At 46.4% G+C, this 17,259-nt stretch overlaps 1 protein-coding gene across 1 annotated transcript; it reads right to left on the reverse strand.

Annotated features, from left to right (window-relative positions):
* Positions 1-3,844: 3,844 nt before the first annotated feature.
* On the reverse strand, positions 3,845-16,072 carry TIMELESS (timeless circadian regulator). The gene is made up of 28 exons (XM_054579900.1): positions 15,973-16,072; positions 15,666-15,819; positions 15,451-15,565; positions 15,293-15,355; positions 14,404-14,505; positions 14,034-14,189; positions 13,651-13,784; positions 13,346-13,433; positions 12,878-13,054; positions 12,293-12,510; positions 11,773-11,876; positions 11,462-11,631; positions 9,752-9,874; positions 9,500-9,651; positions 8,486-8,583; positions 8,283-8,403; positions 7,979-8,180; positions 7,553-7,698; positions 6,844-6,923; positions 6,642-6,756; positions 6,473-6,555; positions 6,116-6,258; positions 5,761-5,932; positions 5,606-5,674; positions 5,366-5,484; positions 4,286-4,511; positions 4,068-4,160; positions 3,845-3,918 (listed from the first exon to the last, which is right to left on the reverse strand). The coding sequence occupies exons 1-28, from the start codon at positions 16,052-16,054 to the stop codon at positions 3,845-3,847; spliced, it is 3,579 nt and encodes a 1,192-aa protein (XP_054435875.1). The 5' UTR covers positions 16,055-16,072.
* Between the last annotated feature and the right edge of the window lie 1,187 nt (positions 16,073-17,259).

Raw genomic sequence — 17,259 nt, forward strand, 5'->3', positions numbered from 1 at the left:
AGAACTTACTTGTCTTTGGCACACTAGTCCCACTACAAGGAAAAAAGTAATAGGCAAAACATAGGAACAGAAATCGGCAAAGATTTCTAAGTGTTCTTTCAGAGCAGTGCTGGGCTTGCGCCTTTGACTCTGTATGGACAGCACTATTTTGTAACTCCACAAGGACAGATTAATTTGTGGATTTTTTTTGGTCTGATGGAGATGCACATAATTTCTGTCCAGTGGAAAAGAGAATGCCAAACCTTACCACTGATGGCCTGGCAGACTAAACTGCTTAAAGATCTCCAGCCCCTCAAATGCTCCTTCACCCAACTTTAATCTCATTGGCTCCCTCATCAGATAATGGGCTTAATAACATTTTTGGCATGAGCTTATTTTGTTTGCAAGATAGTCAAGATTTTACCTTTCTGCAAACTTACTTAAGCTCTTTCAGAGGTCATCCCACTGAGAAGTCCAAATAGACTTACCTGACAGAGCCAACTGAACTGCCTTGCTTGAGAAGTGCTCCCATAGGTTGCCTAAGCCCACACGTCTTTTCTTGGTTTTCCAAAATGATTCCCAAGCAGTGATAAAACTGACTGTACTTATTCTAGTGGTATTTGATTGTCTGATTTTGTTTTTGTTTCTGGTATATGCAAGGCCAATTGATTATTCCCCATTAATGGCAGCAATGACTTGAAAATTTGATATTGTCTGATGATTTGGGGATCTGTTGGATGAAAGAGGCTTATTTCATATTTGATGACAGATGACAGAGAATCTATCTTCCTGTTTGCCTGTTTGTGTCTTTGTGAACTCAATTCAATCAACCAGGTATTTTATACCCACTGTGAAGGAACTATTTGAGATCAGGATAAGTGAGCCTTTGTGTTTATTTTGATTCATGGCTGAAGTCATACAACTGAAGCTATAAAGCTCTGTGTGTTTATGCCTGGAATTTAAAAGACTTTACCTCTTTTGTGCAAGAGTGAAGTATTTCCCTACATCTAGATTGTTAGTAATTACCTCTTTCAAGTTAAAGAAGCATGACTCATTGTTTATGAATAGGTGCTTGAACAAATCAAATATTCACAAAATTTATAAAAAATAAACAAACTGTACCTTTAATACTTTAAGTGTGCCTTTTAGGGAAGAATCATTCTTATAGAAAACTGCTAGCTCAGAAACATTTTAAAAATCCTTATCAAACTGGTTTGACAATTTATAGAAAGAAAATAAAGTTTTATGTTTAAAAAAATCAGGGGGGAAAAAAAAGGTTTCTAGGCCCTGGCTGGGTAGCTCGGTTAGAATGCTGTCCCAGTGCTGCAAAGTTGAGGGTTAAATCCCTGCTCAGGACACATACAAATGAGGGTTAAATCCCTGGTCAGGACACATAAAAAAAGCAACCAGTGAATGCAACAATTTGAACAACAAATCAATGTTTCTCGCTCTCTCTCAAAATCATTCAGTAAAAAGAAAATTAAAAAAACATTTAAAAAACTTTAAAAAAGTTTCCAGGAGTCTTTTGGGATAAACACTTCTACAGTTGGGAGAAGGAAGAACTGGATGCAGAGGCACCCAACGCGTCGCCCAGTTCCTGGACCCTTCCAACTCTCCCATTTCTCACGTGCGTGCGTTCACCACCTGCCACCGGCCCATCTCCACCTCGTTTAGTCAGTGTCCTCATCCTCACTATGAAAATGCCTTTTTGTTGAAATTCCTCGAATTTCTAACTCTGGCGCCTTGGAAATGAGTGGAGAGACGGACTGTAGCTACTATGGCAGGGGGAAGGGCAAATGGCGGCGAGTTTGTTCCCAAGATTGAGCGGAATGACAGAGGGAGGAAGACAAATCCATGTCCCCTCAATGAAACTTCCCACCTTTGCTCCTGCCCTCATTTTCCATCTGCTCCTCATCAATTCACACTAGTTGTCACTTCTTGGGTGCTGGGTTTTATTTTTCAATTACTATTAACATTTAATATTAGTTTCAGGTGTACAGCATAGTGTTAAGACATTTATATAACGTAAGATGTGATGCCCCGATAAGTCTAGTGCCCTACCGGCACCATACAGTTATATTGACTGTATGCCCTGGGCTGTCCTTGACACCCGTGACTATTCTGTAACTGCCAAATTGTTTCTCAATCCTTTCACCTTTGTCACCCAGCCCCCCAAATCTCCTCTCATCTGGCAACCATCAGTTTTTTCTCTGTATCCATGAGTCTGTTTTTATTGTTTATGGGTTTTATTTTAATTAATGGCATTTATTCTTTTTTTAGTAGTTTTGTATTTATAGAAAAATTGAGAAAACATAGCTTGTTCCCAAATATTCCCTCTCCACCAACCCTTCAGCTTCCCCTACTACCATCTTATGTTGGTGTGGTGTATTTGTTAAATTATATTATTTTTAAAATTTGTTATTTATTTTAGTGTTATATATTATTAACTATTATTACCTAAGTCCATGGTTTACATGAGGGTGCATGTGCTTAATTCAATACCAAACACAACCAAACACATTCATTTTATCTTTAGAGGCTATGGAAGGGGGGGAAAGAAAAAAAAAAAAAAGAAAAGAAAGAGAGAGAAACAAGACAGCCCGAACCCACCCCTTCCCTTGGGCTCTCCGTGATCTGAACGGCCATTTTCTGAATCTTACCTTTACCTTACCTTAGCTGGAACCACCACAAGACAGCCAGAAAGCTGATGGTTTCCAAGAATAGGGAACGGCATGACAATTGCAGTATTTACACAGTCCTTCTTGCCTAGACTTTGTCTTCCCCGCAGCCCCATGCTGACACAGCTGTCTTATTCTCCCTCTGTGGCTCCTGTTTCTTTCTGCTGCAAACTCATGTCACCCTAAAGATTTATCCTAGAGAAAGGATCTTGAGGTAAGAATATTTTTCTATCTTCTATAGGGAATGCAGGAGAAAAGGGAAGGCTCACTGTCTGTTTTAGTCTTAATAGTTAAAAGTTTTCCCAAGAACATTGCAGGGCACTTAGATTGGAAGTCAGATCATAACTGGCAACTTTCAATTTTACATGGTGATTTCAATACCAAAGGCAAACCAAACATATTCCATCATCTGGGGAGTAATGAATCCCAGCCGCACCTCAACTGCAGGAATTGGGCTCAATCTGGTGTCTAAGGGGTGACCACAGGAAAGAAAATGAGGACTGGAGAATTTGGTGCTTTTTAAAAATGGTACAACCCTACCCATTATATCACAAACCTCCCCCATCTGGTGCCAGGACTCACCTCCAACAGAAAGCCAAAAGGAACAGATCAGTGAGAAGGGTCCAAGTTGCCTTCTGTATTCAATTCATTCCTTTCATTCACTAAGGGGCACTAATAGCCCAAAGAAATGGTGCCAAGAAGCCAAGTAGGAAAGCTACTGAGTCATACTGATAAAACTGAAAGAAGTGAATGCAGAGGAGCCCAATACCGTGGACTAAACTTACCGAACCCTAAATCCATGGGGAAGCCCAGGACGACACTGCTTCTGTCCTGTAAGAGGAGCTTATGGATCCTTTATGACCTTTTCAACTCTGATATAAACTCACCACCTAAATACAGGACTATCTCTACCCTTAGGCTTCTGGCTCTTTTTTTTTTCTTTTTCATTTAGGAGTTTGTTTTGGTTTCTTTTTTAAAGATTTTATTTATTTATTTATTTTTAGAGACAGGGGAAGGGGGAGAGGGAGAAAAAGATACATGCATGGTGCCTCTCACGTGCCCCCTACTGGGGACCTGGCCTGCATCCCAGGCACGTGCCCTGACTGGGAATTGCACCAGTGACCCTTTGGTTCACAGGCCAGTACTCAACCCACTGAGCCACACCAATCAGGGCCGCTTCAAGCACTTTAGTCACTCTCATCTTCATCCTCAATCTGAAACCGTTTCTTCCTTTGGATTCCTGGAGCGCCCAGCTCTGGTGCTATGGGAATGATGGGTGAGAAGAGAGAGAATATCTAAATATGTTAAAGGGGAAGGAGGGGTAGCATTTATCTTCAGGATTAAAGAGAAGCGGGCCAGAGGTCAGAAGACAGAGCAGGTCCCAGCCAGACTCCCTACCTTGGCTCCTGCCCTCATCCTCCTCCGGCTCCTCATCACTGTCCAACAGTTGTCGCTTCTTTGGTGCCACTTTCAGCTGCCCTTTCCCACCAGCAGCCCCTGCCTCTGAAATGAGCATAAGAGGCATAAAATTAGGCAACTGGGCCCTCAAATTCTCAGAATACTCTATCAGCCTCTACATCACCATGGCTGGCACACACTAAATACTCAATAAGCGGCCCTGCTGTTACCCGCTGGGGACGCCAGGCCTGCTTTGTTTTTTCGGGCGAACAGGAGGGCCCTCAGGGCTTGTGCTCGGTGTTGCTTTTGGTGCTCTTCCTCAGAGCCTTGCTGTCCAGAGACTTGAGCGTTGAGCCCTGGCTGAAGCTCTTCCTCTCCCTCTGGATGACTCAAAGAAGCCGCTATCCTCCGGAGCTGGATGGGACTCAGCTTGGCTGGAATTCGCCAGAAGGTTTCCTACAGGGGCAAAGAATTTGAAAACAAAAGCAATGGGAAAGGACCAACTTCTAGTTCACCAGATTTTGATATTCATTGAATAAATATGACCCTGCACAGGTGAAAATACACAAGGGTGATGAAATCACTGCTTATTTACTCAATATATGCTCAATGTCTGGCATGGTGCCTGCTACAATAAGAAGTTCCCAGTAAATATAGCTATTAATTGAATAAATGAATCCTGGGGATCTAAAAAGGTGAATCAGATATGATCCCTGCCCTCAAAGAATTTACAATCTTATGGCAGAAAAAATAATATAGTCTAACACCATAGGATTGGGGTGCTATCAAGGGAATGAACAAACCTCAGTTGCCAAAGTGATGACTTTCACTTCAGGGGTTGAAAATGATAGGGCCTACTTCTCTGAGCAGCTAACGACTAAGCTGACTCTTCAAGGCTGGATGTGTGGTTGGAGCCTTCCAGTACAGGGGCTGGCATGATCAAATGTTTGGAGGTATGAAAAAGCCTATTATTTGGAGGATGCCTATGGTGTAAGGTGGGTACGTGCGTGCTGTGCCTGTAAGGCTACCAAAATTGGTCAAAGCCAGGCATGCCACTTGGAAGCTCTGGAATCTGTCCAGCTAACAGTGCGAAACCATCAAGTGCTCTGGACGGAGGAGTAATATAATCAAAACTGTATCTTAGAAAGATACCTAAGGGGGCAGCATGGAATATGAATTTAGGGGAAGGGAAATTGGAAACAGGAAGACTAGCAGGACAGCTGCTGCAAGAGTCTCAGTCAGTGAAATGAGGAGCTGTATTCTGAAATAGCAAAAACACAACTTGGCTGCACTTTAATTAGTGTATTTACCTGCCCAGAAGCAGGAGGTCGAACCCCTAGCTTGAGCAACAGCTGCTGAAACTGTTCATTTTCCATTGCTTCCTCATTTTCTTCTGTCAGTGGCACCAATGGAACTGCCTGGGAACAGCCTAGAACAGGGTCAAGAGTCATAAGGTGAAGGTATGATGACAAGAACTGGTCCTTTATCCCACAACCAGCAGCTTCCAGTGCCCCAGCCCTCCTGAAACCATCATTTATGAGAGCACTCACCGTCCTCTTCCCGATCATGTGCTACTTGGATCAGGCAGTTCTGGAGCCACAGGAGGGGACCAGAAAAGCCTAAGGGAAGGAGGAAGACTTACCATTGGCCCACACGCTGAAACCCCTCCTCCACCTCAGACACCGCTCCCAGCCCAAGTCCTCACCTTCTTGATGCAGGTTTTGCCCAAGGATTTCGGTGGAAAGGACTGAGCTCTCCTGGGAGGTTTGTTCTGCTTCTGAGCTCACCTCTTTCTCTTCACACTCCTCCTCTGGCAGGTTTTCATCTTCTTCCAGATCCTCCTGGCAAAAATCTCTCAGGGACTCCTCTCCAATAGGCTAAAATTCAAGGGGGGTAGGAAATGAAAAAAGGAGACGAGATGAGGAACTGAGCGGAGTCCTCTGGCTCTGGGTGGACCTAGGCAGAACAGCCTGAAGCAGGAAGATCCTGGGTGGGCTGCTTCTAAGGAGTACTTCAGGGGGAGTGGTCCCATGCCAGCAGAGCCAGGGGAAGATTATTACCAAGCCTGAGGGTGCCAATTTCTTCCGGCGTTTCTTGTATAGCTCCCGCCGCTCAGCCACCAGCCCCAGAGCCAGCAGTTTATCCACTATTCGGGCCCGTGAGCGTTTGGCTGTGATATTCTTCATGATATGACCCAGGACATCTATTAAAGAGGAAACTGTGAATTCCCAAGAGCAACAGAGGAAAGAGAAGTAAAGGAAACCAGAGGACAGAGGCTGGCTTACTTCACTCAAAAATGACCGCACAAATATACTAAGTGGATAGAAGAGATGCGATAAGCTTTACTTAGGAACAGGAGGGGAAAGAAACAGCTTGGCTCTCATATCAGAGACTCCCTGACCTCCTACCTCACTTACCATCTGAGCCCTGGAACTCCTCAAAAAGCCGCTGTAGCTCCAGCTCCTGATCTTCTGTCCACAGTACGATATGGGTTCCTTTCCTGTTTAGGAAGGTGTCAGTGAAGAGTGGGCCGAGGCAGTGAACAGGATTCCCCATCTCAATTTCTTCCAGAACATGTGCCTCTACCTTTGAAAGTCCTTGACACTGTCAGCCAGTCCTAGCCGTACCAAATGGTGGATGACCTGCTTACGTGTTCGAGGCGCATTCAGGTGTGCCAAGATAGTGTCTACCACATCCTGACCTGAGATGGAGGAGTAAGGTAGTAACGAGGGGTCCTGGAGCTCATGCCACCCTCCTCAAAAACTCTTCAGATCTCAAGGCCTCATACCTTCCACATCCTTATGGGCAAGGTACAGTTCCTGAAGCCGAGCCTCTTCCTCTGGGCTCCATGCAGGTCTGCGACTAGATCTAAATTTGGAAAAGGAGGGGGAGGGCACGTAGGCTGTTGGTTCAAAAAGAGACCAAAGGTCTTCTCTGGTCGGTTCTAAAAGAACCAAAAAGACAACACAGGTACCCCAAAGGAGTCAGCCAGCAGAGGCCTAAGATGAGCTTCCTTCTTCTCACTCTCCTCCACCTAACCCAAAAATCAAACTAAGAGATTTTCCCAGGTTGGGCCTACGCATCATGATACTGCAGGGACTGAGAGTATTATGGGAAAAAGAAAGAAGTGTGAAAGGAGGAGTTGAGACACTAAGGAAAAGCCAAACATTTCTATGAATGCTTATGGTTCCCTAGCATATTCTGGGATAGGGAACATATAGATAGACTCCTCCTGGGGGGGGGGCCACCTCATTGCCAACTGACCCCTCCCCCAACCCCATGAAGGCTGGAGAAGGAAACTGGAGTAGACAAGAAGCTTAGGCTCTAGCCCCATTCCTCTCTTGGGTAATCTTAAGTAAATAAAGCACTTCACCTTCACAGTTTGTTTTCTCAGCTATGAAAGGGAAAGAAAGGTTGCATCGACTAATCTGTACGCTCTTCCAGCTTTGACACTCCGTGACTGTGTCACCCACCCCTACCGCCATCCTCGAGCTCACCCGCCATCCAGGGAGCCATAGCCCTCGGTCATCTCTCGAACCACGGATGTGTTCTTCCAGAACAGCAGCTCCACGAAGGCTTTTTGGTTGACTGCAGCCAATGCAAAGAATTTGCCCAGAATGTATTTGGCAAAAGTCACTAGCTCCTGTGGGAGAGGGAGGCTCTGAGAGGCCTCTGGCCTAAACCCAGACAGAAACTGGGCCATCTTACGTATTTTCCCTACAGCTGTTCCCACCTGCCCGCCCCCCCACTCAGACTCTCTCTTCTATCCTTCCCCGCCCAGCTCCCTCAACCAGACTGCCTACCTCCTCTCCACTCCCTCATCTCAGCCCCTGCCACTAAGTGCCCTCTATCTCCTGAAGACTATCCTTTTACCCTAAGACTCCCCTAAGCCTCCAGACCTCTATTCTTTAGTATCCCCTCACTTTGTAGGCCCCCGCAGCAGGATCGCTTAGCAGACGATTGAAGAGGCAGAAGAGTGAGAGCTGGAAGAGAAGAGCTTCCATTTTGAGGTCATGGGCCAGCCGGTGCAGCATCTTGACGATACAGTGGTTAGTGTGGGCACTATTCTGCTGGTAGCTCCGCAGCAGCAGCACATAGGCTCGAATGACAGTGGAGCTGGCAAAGCTGCGCCAAGACAGGGAGGGAGAGGATGTCAGCATGACACTGCTCATCCTCACAGCCCCACGATCTCCATCCTGGGACCGACTCAGCTCTCTTGGCCCGCACCGTTTCAGGTAGTCCAGAAAATTAAATTCTTTCTCTGACACCTGGACCACTTGCAATTCCTCCTCCTCCTCTTCTTCTTCCTCTTCCTCCTCTGCTCCTCGTTCCTCCGGCCCCTGCTGTCCTAAAGGAAGAACGAGGATTACTGGGTATCTGGCGCTAGAGAAAGCTAGAAGCAGAGAGATGTGAAGGAAACGGAGACTCACGGGGAAGCGGGGCACAGAGGACTTGTTTTAGCAGCTGGATCTCTTCCTCTGGGGAAATGTCTTGAGAGCCAAACACGTCTCCTTCTGGCCATACCTCCCTGGAACACACAGAGAAACAAGGCTTTACCCAGAGGGAATTTAGTTATAATTTATTTATTTTTTAAATTTATTTTATTTTAAAAAATATCTTATTTATCTTTAGAGGGAGGAAGGAAGGGGGAAAGAGAGGGAGAGAAACATCAATGTGTGGTTGCCTCTTGGTGCCCCTCACTGGGGACCTGGCCCGCAATCCAGGCATGTGTCCTGACTAGGAATCAAAATGGCGACCCTTTGGTTTGCAGGCCAGCACTCAATCCGCTGAGTCACACCAGCCAGGGCAGAATTTGAGTTATAATTTAAAGTGGGAGGAATAATTTAGACTTATTTGTCAGCCTGAAAGAGAATGCAAACTATTACCTCAAAGACGTAACAACAACTCTAGGGAAAATTTCCCTCATAAACCACAGTGCAATGAACATGCAAGAACAAATGTAAACAATCTAAATGTTTGATGTGTGGTTGGACAAATGTATATATTCATACAATGGTGTTCTAAAGCCATTAACAATTATAGAAATAGATCCGATAAGAAATGATGCTCATGATGTACTGAGAAATGAAAAAGGTACTACAAATCAGAATGTGCAATATTTCATTTTTGTAAAAGAAGGTATATATGTGTAACAGAGAAAAAAAAACTCTGGATGATAACTCATCAAAATGTTAATGATGGCTATCTCTGGCTCATAGAATTGTGTTTATTTTTTTCTCTCAATTAACTGTGCTTTCTGTTCTTGTTTTATCAAACAAAACCCAACAGACCAATCAAAATTCCCCAGGACTCAGTATAGAGCCCTCGTAGCAGTTCTGATAGGACTTCTCTCTTTCGAGGACCGAGAGCCCTGTAACATAGTGAAAACCTCCCTTTGCTCCCAAAGGCTGGATCCAGGAGCATGTGTGGGCAGGGGTTCTTACCTGGCAGACCTAAGGAGGGTCAGGGCCTGAGGGGCCTGGCCAGCCAGCAGACAGTCTTGGATCCGCACCATGGCTTCTGCCCGCTGCTCTTCCACTGGCACTTCTGAGGCCGCATCAAAGGGAACCACGGAGTCCAAACTGAGCTCAGGATCCTAGAGAGGGAATGGCTATGGGAACAGAGAAGAGGGCAACCCAGACAGCCAACCCACAGCACTCTCCTGGAAAAAGACAGGGTTTCTGCCAACTACCTACCTGGGCAGAGCACTGTAGCTGCTCAGCCAGAGATGGCCACAGGGCTTCCAGGTCCCCTGGGCTGTAAGGGACATTACCAGAAGGAACGGGCTTCTTTTTCTTCTTTCTCTTCTTTCGTTTGTTCTATGAAAAAAGAACTATTTTAGAATGGTAGGAGAGGCCCTGACTGATGTGGTTCAGTTGGTTGGATGTCACTCTGCAAGGCAAAAGGTTGCTGCACCTGCCTGGGTTGCAGGTCTGGTCCCCTGCTGGGTGCATGCAAGAAGCAACTGATTGTTGTTTTTCTCCCTCTCTTTGAGGAAAAAAAAAAAAAAAAAAAAAACAAGACAAGAGAGCTAAGAAGGCCTTTCCCCATCAATGTCTTCTCTATTATTAATTCATTAGATATCTGAATTAATTAGACATTCACAGAGTGACCACTATGCGCTACTCAAAAGGCAATGGGAAAGCAACAGTGAACAGCGTATTTGCTTGCCCTTCAGGAGCTCCAGTGGGGGAGACAGGTAAATTACATTTCGGTGAGGACAGGACCTAAAATGTGGCTCAGCAGAAAATGCCACAGCAAAATACAGGAACAGCACTTGACTCATTTCTTGGGGTCAGATTTCCCAAAAGCAGTGACATCTTAAGCAAAAGGCTATGGAATGAAGAGATTTTCAATGAGGGTGAAAAATTTTACATGACAAGGCTTTGTAAAATGCAAAGCACTTTGTGAATATCGCCTACAATGTTTTCTCCTGGAAAGCAGGAGTAAGAGTCAAAACCCACCTCTGCTCCCCTAAGTCTTTGGTATGGGCCAATCAGATGACCTATGAAGCCCTTAAGGTTCGTACTCTATTCAAAGACTTTAAAATTAAATACTCCAAAGGTTAAGAGCCTGAGCTTTGGAGTCCAGCAGATCTGGCCTTAAGTACTGACACTAGCCATTTACCAGTAAACCTTGAACAAGAGGCTTAATTAAGCACTCTGTGCAGTACTGGTGTGAGAATTATAAGAAAACCCTAGCACAAAGTCTGACACACAATAAACACCCAGTAAATGATATCATCTATTATTGCTGATAATACCATAGAGGCCTGAGTGTAAAAATAGCTTTTAGTAAAGTCTCATTAATATGACTGCGCTTTCAAGTCCAGTTCTGACCAAACTTTAAGTTGCAGCAAAAAAGGCACCCCCTAAGAAAAATTTTTTACAAAGCAGAGTCCCTGTGTCTCCAGGATACAAATTTCTTGAGGCTTTCTTCCTGTGTCAGACTCTTCATTTATATGCACTTTGGGCTCATGGGTAGACATTACAAACGTTAGGACTACAGAGACTGACATGAGCAACGAGAGTTATTCTAACAGTAACTAATACAGGAAGAGATCCCAGACCTCAGACTTTGTTTCAGGCTCTTTCTATCTCATTATAGGGCTTCAAAAGTACAACCAGTAAATATCACTGCATAATTACTGAAGTCTAATATTACTAACCCCCAGAGTTTATGTGCTTAGCACACAGTAAGTGTTCAATAAATGTTTCCTGGATTATCAGGGATTAATCTAATAAAAGAAGGAAACTATAGTAGACTCACATCAGCAACATCTCTTGCCCTCTTAGTTCAGAGAAGTTTAACAAATCAGCTTAAGCTACAGAAAACGTGAGGAGAAAGAGCTCCTGTCCTCCATGTTTTCCTCCCATCTCTTTCTACATTCCGAGACTGCCCCGTACCTGCACCACCAGGTTCCCTCGGCTCCGACAGAACCGCTCCAACATCTTGAGGAAGAGGTGGGTGGTTTCCACCAGGTCAACAAGGAAAGAGCGGGGCTGGTATCTCTCATCGAACTTTCGAAAGAGTGCCAAGAACAGTTCTCGATACTCCATCACATAGAAAATGTTGTCTAGAAATGGGGAAGAGAAGGATTGAAGGACTGGTCTGGAAAGCTGAGGAAAAGGAAATGGGTGATGTTGGGACTGGGAAGAGTAAAATGCTGGTCAAGAGATGGGGAAGGCGAGAACCAGAGACCACGCCAGGGCCTCACTTTTGATGACGCGGCTGCTCTCACGCACGGCCTCATCTGGAGACGCGTCCATCTCATTTACTGTGGCGAGCAGCTCCTGATAGGCCTTCAGAGCCAGGTGCATCCTGTGAGTTGAGGGAAAGAGAAGGACAGCTTACAAGGGTCTCCAACCTGTGGCCGGCAGGCCACGTGCAGCCCAACACAAAAATCATAAATTTACTTAAAACATTGTGAGATTTTTTTTTGAGATTACATGTCGCAGGATATTTAATGTGTGGCCCAAGACAACTCTTCTTCTTCCAATGAGGCGCAGAGACATCAAAAGTTTGGACACCCCTAAGCCTTGGGACATAGGCTCATGGAAACAGTACCACTCCCCCAAACAGTGCCATCAAACACAAAATGACCCAGTCAGTCCTTGCTCCCCAGCCTGACCACCTTAATCCTGAAACAGAAAAGAAAGTACCATCCAGATTGCGGGCATTCAGATTCCTAGCCTGGCCACCATGTCCATTTGGACTCCAGTTCTCATCCCACTCACCGGCGTGCCCAGGAGGCAGCTTCCTTGCGGTCAGTCAGCATCATCTCATAGTAATTAGTGAGGTTCTGCTCAATGAAGTGGAAGGTGCGGACACTGAGGGTCTCAGAGACGAGGCCTGGCTGGAAGGAGGCAGCCCGGTTGAAGGCCATGAAGAAAGCCAAGGCCCACATGTAATAGGTCTCATCATGCTGTTGAGCTTTCTCCCGAAGTAGGTTATCCTAACATCCAGGGGGAAAAAAAACAACAACATTCTATGACCTCAGGGCTTCCAATTTCCTCCTGTCCTATGATAACTGGGTGGACCATCGACACTGCTGTAACAGTATTCTGAGATCCGTGATTTCAAGGCTCTCTTCTTCTTCCCAGTGTCTCCACGTTCATTTTCCTTTCCTCTGGAGAGATTTCTTGAGACTTTTAACCTGCTACCCTTCTCACATCATCGCCATCTCTCAGGGGCACCTTGCATCCTTCCCACCGACTCATCCACGCTCCAGGGTCCGCTTCGCATAGGCTCCTCCCCAGGGTGCCCTTCTTACCCACCACTGGCCCGGTGACCTCTCTACTCCATCCCGCCTGGGCACTCACCTTCACCAAGCCCATGAGCCGGTTATAACAGTTCTCCAGGAACTCAGAGCAGAAGTCTCTGAGGAAGAGTCTCACACTGAGGGCAGAGCGGCGCTGAACGGACAGCTCCCGGGCAGCCTGGCGACGTTTAGGCACCCTTCGTGGCTGCTTTCCCAAATCGGAGCTGTAGTTTCGGAGCTGGGAGTATGGGTTGGGGATTAGAATTACTCCTAACGACTGCCCTCTACTTACAGCTCTTTCCATGCCCCTGGTTCTGCAGTTTTCTCAAAAGAAAACTCTTAAAGTTTTCCCCCTCTAAAACTAAGTGAAGACAGAGGTAAAGACAATAATGCCAGAAGCTCTATTTTTCCTACTCTCTCCTACTCTAAACCCTCTAACGGAGAAGCTTTACCTCTAGAGACGTTTATCCTTCTTAGGCTCCCCAACTCCACAATACGGAGTTCCCACCCCAGATGGGGGCAAACTCACATTGTGGAGACCTTTGTGAAAGATGAGGTCCCTCTCTCCAATAGATTTCAACCCCTGAACAATGTAAGAGCCCCCAAATCGAGAATGCCTGAAGAGAAAAAAGAAAACACAAACACAAACATTCAGGGTGATCCCTCAATTCTCTGGGGAAGTTTTATCCCCATTCTCTTGCATCAGCACATCAGAGCATGTTCTAAGCGCACAAATTCTATCTGGTCACCACTGCCTTAAAAGTTGGCCCAGGCCCTTAGCATCCCATAGTGCAGGAGGGGACACGGCTAGGGAAGCAGCTCCCCGCCACTCACCTGTTGCCTCGCTGAAGGGCTCGACTCTTCTTTTCTGCCATCTCTCGCTGGCGCAACACCTCCAATTCTGCCACGTCTGTGCTCCGCTCTTGAGCTAAGCGTCCCTGTCCTACTCTTGCCAGCTGCTCAGGGTTCTAGATTTGGAACATGGAGGGAAGAGGCAGAAGGATGGTCATTCCTTATTCTGAGTCCACGCCTACTGGCGATGGAAAGAGTGAATGAAATAGGATTGTTGATGGGATCCTATACTCAAGACATGACTCTTGTGTTGTCCACATCCCCCCCGCTCCCTGAGAATTCAGCCACTATTATAAAAGCAATTCTGGCTGCACAGCAGAAAAGTCCATGGGTGAAGGGACTGGGGCAATAGGCCAGGGTCTCACCTGGTCACGAAACATAAGGGAGATGATCTCCAGCACGTGCAGGCTCCACTGCTGCTCAGTGGGTGAGCTGGCCAGGAAGAGGAGCAGGTCGTCCAGGCCACTGAGGTGAATTGCCCAGAGAAGCTGGTCATGGACACTGGCGTCATCATCGATCCTCTGAGCAGTGGGTGGTGAGGTGCAAGAGGGAGGTCAGTCAGTTCCATTCCCCTGCCTTGAGGTTCTCCAACTCATCCCTTGACCAAGGTTCCCTACTCAGACTTGTCAGAGGACAGAGAGGCCAAAAAAAAAAAAAAAAAAAAAAAAAAAAAAAAAAAGGCAGCTCAACCCAACCAAGCACAAGAACTCAGACAACCCAAGAACCCTTTCTCACCTTCTCCTGATCAAGGTCGGCTGGGACGTGGAGAATATTTCTGACGAGGAGCAGGATCCGCTCAATCAGTAAATTGTCTTCCTCCTGCCGTTCCTCCCAGCCCTAATCAGGAGAGTTAGAGAAAGAGATTCTCTGTGGAAGGCAGGCGACACCTACTCTGGCTGGGGGACCAGGGCACATTGGAAAATCAAAATTAAAAAGAAAGAAAAGAGGTTTTTCTCTCTTTCTCTTATCTTTTTTCTGTCTCTCTCTCTCTCTCATTGCAAAACTTTGTTCTCTCTTTCTCCCTCCAAGCTCTGAGGGCCCTTCTTTTGCCTTTATAACTTGTTTCCTGAGCCCATGCAGCCCAGCTAGCTCACTTTTTCTATGTCTGTGAATTTCATTTTTTTCTTTCTTTTATTAAAAGATTTTATTTATTTACTTTCAGAGAGAGGGGAAGGGAGGGAGAAAGAGAGGGAGAGAAACACCAATGTGTGGTTGCCTCTCACAAGCCCCCCACTAGGGAGGGACCTGGCCCACAACCCAGGCATGTGCCCTGACTGGGCATCGAACTGGTGACCCTTTGGTTCGCAGGCCAGTGCTCAATCCACTGATCCACACCAGCCAGGTGTTACCAGGTTTACCTCTGTGACTTTCTAAATAAACTTTCACTTGTATTTGGGGCGGAGGCGGGGAGGGGGAGAAAAGAAAGAAAGAAAAGGAATGGAAAGAAAAAAGAAAAGACAGACTTAAGCAGCCCAGAGGCAATGGACTAGACTATGTGGTCAGAAGACCAGGACCGTATCTCTAATCTCAGCATGTTTTGACAATGCCCAACCTGGTGCTCTACCCAGAGGAAGAGCAAGGTGCTAACTGTCCTTGGAATCTTGGAAGGTGGATACTCACTCACCAGCTGTAGCAGCTCATACAAGGTTTCACTGAGGACTCCAAAAGGCTTCTCACTGGCAAAAGCCTACAAAACAAGGGAATGGACCTTAAGTAGCTCCCACTCTCTCCTTCCCCACTGCTTCCAAATTCTGTCTCAGGGACTCTGAAGGAGAACCTCACCTCTTTGTAGGCCTGCAAGTAAGCTAGCACCTGCAGAAAATGGTGCCGGAAGCTAGGCTCCTTGGGCACACTGCCAAAACAGAGCAAGGCTGGCTGTGTCAAATTCACCATCAGCCTGGGGAAACAATGAAGGTGGGAGAAGTTGTTACATTTCCCCTTGGGCGCAAAGACCAAATGCTGGCCCATGGTAAAAGTGGAAAAGCTGGGGAAACAACCTGATAACAGAATCAAAGAGAGGCTTGTCCCGGTGGTGCTGGGTGAGGATGGGTAGAAGGTCACTCTGCAGGATCTGGGCTGCTCCTAGCTGCTGCCGCACGTCTCGAGTCTCATCCTCATGCCTCAAGTAGCGGATCAAATCCTTCACACTCTCTTCAGGAGCAGAACAAACACTCAGTGGGTCCCTGGAAGAAGCTCCACCCGGGCCCAAGTGCTTTCATACACATGGCTTGAGGAATTCACCTCAACTCAAGCCCTCCTCAACTGAAGCAAACTTTTTACCTGTTTCCTCAAAAAGGTACTCACCTAAGCAGTCTGGTTCCTTGTGGTAAGTGTCTCCCTCCAAGTACCCAAGGGCACTACATGTGGCTAGAAGTTCGCAATTCATCACGTTCAAGTTCGTGCATCAGTGGAGCAGCCAACAGAGATAGAAGGCAGGTGCACCCAAGGAGGACAAAAATGATGAGGCCTGCAGAGACAGCGAAAAACCACCACCGTAGGATCTTCTCTGTGAAAGGGAGAGAGAAACAGGACAGGGCCCTAATACTCAGAGTATTCTCAACAAGATCCTCAAGCGCTTCACCTTTGTCAGAACCACGTGTTGTTCACAGTCCCAGGGAGAGCTTTTAGTTAAGGCTTCTACCTAATCAAAACCCCAGAGGCTCCAAGCCTAAGAATCCAGCACCTGACCTGTGCTGTAATTTGGACCTGAAATCATAGAAGCAGTTGGCTTCAGACTCAAGGTAACCTTGGTTATCTTGGTTAGAGAAAGGCACCAACTCTGAGACTTTTACCCTTGGAGACTCTGCAGCCTTTTGGAGGAAGGAGAGAACAAACTTCCCCCTCCCTTAAAATCGCCAGACCCAGTCCCCTTCCACAGCCTTCCCACATCCACTGTTACAGCTCTTATGTACCGTAAGAATTATGAAAACCCAACCCTCACCATACAGTGATTCCACTTAGGATCTGATCTATCCCAGGAGCCTAGAGGCTTCTGAGGCATTAGAAGGGCACAGGTGAAGTTCGTTCATTCTCCTCCCAAAATTATACATAAATTTTGGTAATCTTCCTAGAAGCCAGCATCTAACAGAATGGGTGAGGAAATAGGAAACAGTGTAACTTCCTGTCACTCTCCCCAGGAGAAACATTTTCCTTTTCTGAAGCAAGCCACTTTTTAAATAAAATCCCTAAGCCTTCATCAAATCAAGTAAGCATGGACCCAGAACGCTGAATGCTTCAGTACCTGACACTAATAACGCGACATACACGAACACATTACATTCGCTACCCTGCTTCTGTGGAAAACAGGAAATAGCCATCAGTCCTGCCCCATTGGCACAATCAGCCATGCTGCTCTCAGCTGTGGCAGCTTCCTCTGAAAAGACCCTTCTCTGTTCCACACCAACCTCTAGGCCAGCTCCACCCCACTGCCCCCACAGGAAATCGTCTGCACCCTGTGAACTAAGGTTTAATGCCTGATGTTATCTCCCGGCTTTTATTACCTAACTGGTCTACTTCCCCAGCTGTCTGCTATCCCTCTACCCCTACCCAGTGCTAACCTACTTTCTGACTGTTCAGCCCTGCAAGAGTCAG

This window comes from Pteronotus mesoamericanus, unplaced genomic scaffold (assembly GCF_021234165.1).
Source record: "Pteronotus mesoamericanus isolate MK-2021 breed Mesoamerican mustached bat unplaced genomic scaffold, CSHL_Meso_final contig_56, whole genome shotgun sequence".
Classification (NCBI taxonomy): domain Eukaryota; kingdom Metazoa; phylum Chordata; class Mammalia; order Chiroptera; family Mormoopidae; genus Pteronotus; species Pteronotus mesoamericanus.